Source organism: Malurus melanocephalus, unplaced genomic scaffold (genome assembly GCF_030028575.1).
Source record: "Malurus melanocephalus ecotype Western Australia unplaced genomic scaffold, MMel_1.1 scaffold_488, whole genome shotgun sequence".
NCBI classification, from domain to species: Eukaryota; Metazoa; Chordata; class Aves; order Passeriformes; family Maluridae; genus Malurus; species Malurus melanocephalus.
Window position 1 is genome coordinate 212,485 of NW_026623720.1, and position 5,318 is coordinate 217,802.

General features: G+C 51.5%; 1 protein-coding gene across 1 annotated transcript in view; it reads right to left on the reverse strand.

The window, feature by feature from the left end:
* The window catches only part of GRIK3 (glutamate ionotropic receptor kainate type subunit 3), a 113,596-nt gene that overhangs the window by 37,050 nt on the left and 71,228 nt on the right, over window positions 1–5,318 (reverse strand). Inside the window, exons 6-7 of the mRNA XM_057381027.1 lie at window positions 3,811–3,984; window positions 1,965–2,108 (exon numbers count right to left, since the gene is read on the reverse strand). Of these exons, the coding sequence (XP_057237010.1) occupies window positions 1,965–2,108; window positions 3,811–3,984 (318 nt within the window). The remainder of the gene's footprint in view (window positions 1–1,964; window positions 2,109–3,810; window positions 3,985–5,318) is intronic.

Below are 5,318 nucleotides of genomic sequence, written 5' to 3' on the forward strand. Positions count from 1 at the left end.
GGTGCATCCAGGCCAGAAAATAAAGCAATGCCTTCACTCTCTAACATCAAAAATGTTGTTGGAGAGKTTTTGTTTTTCCTGTAATTTTRGTGGCACRGGGACAGCACATTCCTCCACGCTGCTCTGAGCTCACAGGGCTTGGGACAGAGCAGTTCCTGGTGTTCTGGTTGCTGCACAGAAGAAGCTGATCCCTGCACCAGGCTGACACGGTGCCATGGAGGAAAACAATGGGCAGGCRCTGGAGTGTGAGGTGCAGGGTGATTTGGAAAAGAAGCCAACCAAAACAATTATTTACACTCTGTTTTGGCAACCAGCTGGAGTGGTGCTCTGCAAGAGGGAGCAAAGCATGGGGAAGGAGAGAGAGGCAGAGAGGGGAGAGATTCCATCCTCAGTGCCTGCTGAGAGAAAAGTTAATTCTCTCTCTGCAATGGAAATCCCTGTCCTGTTCTCCTCCCGGGGATCCATGTGGATGGGGTCAGCAGGTGACAACAGCACAGACCACAGGAAAAATCAACAATGTACACTCTTCTGGTAGAAAACTTCTAGGGATTTTATACTCAACCTGTAAACATGGCCCAGCCGTGTCACCAATTCCATTACTTGCCATGGGAAGAGCCACAGGGACTTGGGGTAAATAAGAGTTTTATCACAAAGACAGCTCTGGCAGAGTTTGCAATGTCTCCCTGCAGTTCTGCTTTTGTTCTTCCTTGGGCAAGGATTCCTTTTTGCAGATGGGGCAGAACCGGAGGTGTGGATGGAGCAGTGTGTGCTGGGAGAGCTGGTCCCTCTGCTGTGCCCCCTTTAAKGCTCCTGAGCCAGCTCAGGGACCTTAAACCAACAAACAATTCCATGGGCTGAGCAGAGGAACGGCAATGACTGAAATCAGAGAGGAAGAGAAGCTGGCCCTCTCTCCCTGACCCCTCTCATTGAACCCCCTTTTGCCAATGYCATTCCCTGGCACTCAGGCAAGCACAGACCCAGCTTGGCCTTGGGGTTTAGGGGCACTGAATGCCCTTTGTGGACCCCAAAAATTGCTTCAGTAGAAGACAAATGGCTGTTGCTCAGGTATGGAGCCACCTTGGACGGAGTGGTGCAGCTGCTTGGAGAGGCCAGAGCCAGTCTCAGGGACACATGGGAGGTTTCAGCTCCTCAGGGATGTTTTGGTGYGGCTGCACAGGTGTTATTTTGAATTCAAAGGGGATTTTTCCCTTCTGGATGCACTGGCAATCTGGTGTGTGTCTGCTTCCCCCCAGTTGCACCCGCCCTGTTATTTTGTACCTATATATATGTACCTGTTATTTTTGAAGGCAAAGAAGGGATTTTTCCTTTCTGGGTGCACTGGCAGCCTGGTGTGTGCCTGTGCTTACACCCAGTGTCTGTGCTTACACCCAGTTGCACCTGCCCTGTTATTTTGTACCTGTATATATATGTACCTGTTATTTTGAATTCAAAGGGGATTTTTCCCTTCTGGGTGCACTGGCAGACTGGTGCGTTCATGTGCTTCCCCCCAGTTGCACCTGCCCTGTTATTTTGTACCTGTATATATATACCTGGTTATATGTACATATACCTTTTATTTTTGAAGGTTAAGATGGGATTTTTCCATTCTGGGTTCACTGGCAGCCTGGTGTGTGTCTGCTTACACCCAGTTGCACCTGCCCTGTTATTTTGTACCTGTGTATATATGTACCTGTTATTTTGAATTCAAAGGGGATTTTTCCCTTCTGGGTGCCTTGGAAGCCTGGTGTGTGTCTGCTTACACCCAGTTGTACCTGCCCCTGTTATTTTATACCTGTATATATATGTACCTGTTATTTTGAAGGCAAAGATGGGATTTTTCCCTTACACCCAGTTTCACCTGCCCTACAAGGGAATATTTTCCAACCTTGACCCTGCTCCCAGCACCCCCCAAGTTGTGCTGCCCCTCCTGGGGAACCCTCACGGCCACAAATTCACCCTTTTACCTCTTTGATGAAGTTCATGAAGCGGCCGCCGAACCTCCATGCCTTGTGGCGGTGGCACTGCAGGGAGTTGACGGTCATTTGCGGGGCGCGCTGGTAGCACACGGACACCACGTGCACCGCGTCGTACAACAGGGCAGCGTCTGTCTAAAGGGAAGGGGGACAGCGTTGGGGTGCTGCAGGAAAAGGTGGAACCCCCTCTGAGCTCCTCACTGCCCGCCCCAGCGTTTCCCTGCCACGCTCCCCACTGACCATCCTTTGGGTCTTTAAACCAAAAGCTCGGGATTCTGTAAAATCAATGTGTTATTTGTCTGCGAGCAGCTATTTGGGTTGTTTCTTGCACATTTCCTGCTGCGGTGTCAAAGAGGGAGGCAGCGATTTCTAAATGTAGAAGGTAGTAACAGCGTTTTCTTATTCAGTCTGTTTTGTCTGAGTGTAAAAAAAAAAAAAACAACTCTGCGAGAGCATATTTTCTGTWCTATTTTATACGTGGGAAAATAAGGAACAGAAATGTTTGTGGGCACACAATTTTCCAAAAAYGACCCAAACTATCACCAAAATCAGGACCTCATGGCTTTGTAACATATTCCAGCATTTCAGTGATTTGAACTAGAGAGAACTTTTTTTTYCCCATGTAATGCGATGATTTTAGATTCAATTTGAGATGCCCCATCTCACCTCCAAACACTGATCAAAAGAATTGGATTTATTTTTCACTCTGATGTGGTAAGACCTCCTAGTGAAAATACATTATTTGCTGGCTTCACAGAGCCAGCAAACAGATGCGAGTGTAGCGGCGGAGTAATAAACCACAATAAAACGAAATAATACAGTAAATAATGGAGCAAACATCTAACAGGACGTAGCCATGGAGAAAATCCTCCAGCACTGGCAAGCAACCCTGTGACCTTCCCTTCCCTCAGCAGCCAAGCATGAAGAGCAGGAGCCCCACCTGCACTCGTGGGCGGGTATGGACCGCAGCAGGGATGGAATTTGGGGTTGGGGGAGAGGGGAGGCAATGACACATCCAAGCAATTTCATGGTGAATTACAGACTGGAATGCCCAGCTGAGTCCAGGGCYGCGCTGGACAGACACCTGGCATGCAGGAATTGGAGGCAGCATCCCTCTGAGGAAGCAGAGAGGCAGCACTGGGGATGGAGCTGTGCTGTGAGCACGGGAGAGCTCAGCCTGCAGGAGAATTGGGGCTCTCTCCTCTAAACAAAAAACAACCGGAGGGATCTGAGGAGCCRTTTCAAGGTGAAAGTCTGGGAGGCTTTGGCACCTTGCAGGGCTGGCTGTGGCAGATCTGAAGGGAGAGGGAAGGAGGGAGCCAGTCAGCAATTCCGGGGGTCGGAGACAGCCTGGCAGGGAAGACAGATGGGCGAGCAGGTGCTGCACCTCCTGAGCAGTAACTCAGCYGAGCAGAGCTGCCATCAGACCCTAAAAGGAGTCATCAAAGCTGCAGCACAGCCCATCTTTGCCGAGAYTGATGCAGGGGGAAAGCAATGCTCAAAGTGCCCGGCCCAGCCCAACCGTGAGTGCTCAGTCTGGGACACCAGCACCCCGCTGCTCTGGGGGGCAACTGGAGCCCCTGGGGACAAGCCCTGGCCACCTGCCTTGTCCGGTGGCAAATGTGTTGGCAGCTGGGCCAGAGCAGGAGCATTACCACAGCAGTGGGGTGTGGGTTCACCCCTGACTTTAAAGGATGGTTATTATTAGTGTAGCTCAKGGCAGACACCCGGGATGAGTCCTTACTGGCACAACAACCAATAAAATTAACATTTAGGCCTTAATGACTCTTCCTTCCCTCCTCACCAGCCCCCTGTGCCCTGTTTGAACTGCCCATACCATCATCACACCRTCGAGGAGCCCCAGCTCTGCCTTGGGCGCCGACTGCAGCCGCTCCATGGACCATTTCTCAATGATGGAGGACACGTGCGGGTTCTCCACGTTGAGGATCCGGAATCCRGTCAGGTTCACCCCAGAGTAGCGGTATGGTTCTAGGTCTAATGCATAAAGATCCTTAAAAGAGAGAAACCGGTTTAAACATTTTGTTTAGCTTTGTTCTGCTTGAGTTTTCTGCATGGGTTGGTGTCTCTGTGTTTGGCGTGAGACAGCAGAGCCTGCAGAAGGTGGGAGGGAGGACATGTCCCTCAGGAATTTGGAGGATTGTGCTGTCTGCTGCCGTCAGTCGCTGCTTGCAGAGGCCTCTGTGGGCGTTGGTGGAATTTGGGTGCCGTCTGTGCAGGTTCCCCCACAAGCAACAGAAGGGAACTCCTACCAAAAAGCCACAGAACTTGCTGTCTGCATGAAAGAGGCGAGTGGATTGCAGGGAGAAAACCAGAATCACTGTCTGTGACACTGAAAAAGGAGACCTGGGATCCAGGGAGAGGGGACAAGGCAGAGTTCCTGTRTCTGGGATTTTCCACGGGGGATTTGCTGGGAGTGCTGGAGACAGGGTGCTGCGGATGACAGTCGCTCTGAATGCAAAACACCAATTTGCAGACTATCAGAGGGGAACTGAGATGCATTTYTTGACATTCCGACCAGCCTACACAGTCTGCAGATGAATGAGGGTGCCCTTTATACRATGTAAAAAGCCCAGAGCCAGGCAGTGCTCAGCTCTGCTGGCTGCCAGCCTGCAAGCATCACTTGGCAGGCAGAGAGGGGCACTGGGGGTGCTGGGGGGCACTGGGGGGGCACTGATGTGCTGCAGCTTTTGACTTTGCACGTGTTTGAGTATCAGCTTCAGTGCTCAAAAAGGAGTTTGGGGTTAGCCAGCACCAGGAGAGAGTGTGGCAGCTGATCTGGTCCCCAAAGCCCATGATGGGGTGGCTGGGGGAGTGGGGTGAGGTGGCACTCAGGGGTGGCTGGGCTAACAGGAGCCATTTGCTGGATGGGACAAATTAAATCAGTGTATATCCGGAGCAATCTCTACAAGTGTTTCATGGCAGGAAAATCTGGGGAGGAGGAAAGGCAAAGCCACAAGTCTGCAGYGGAGCGTGGGGGTGAAAATGTGACACTCATTGCTCTCACCAGGGCTGATCAGAAAGAGATTCAATGTGGTGTGAGATGCTGTGGCTGGGGCTGAGCTGGGGCTGTTCTGAGCTGAACAATGGGGCTGAGCTGGGACTGTTCTGAGCTCTGTTCTGGGCTGTGCTGAGGCTGTTCTGAGCTCTGTTCTGAGCTGTGTGATGGGACTGAGCTGGAGCTATTCTGGAGCTGTTCTGAGCTGAACATTGGGGCTGAGCTGGGGCTGTTTTGAGCTCTCTGCTGGGGTTCTTCTGAGCTGTGTTCTGGGGCTGTTCTGAGCTGTGTGCTGGGGCTGAGCTGGGGCTGTTCTGAGCTCTGTTCTG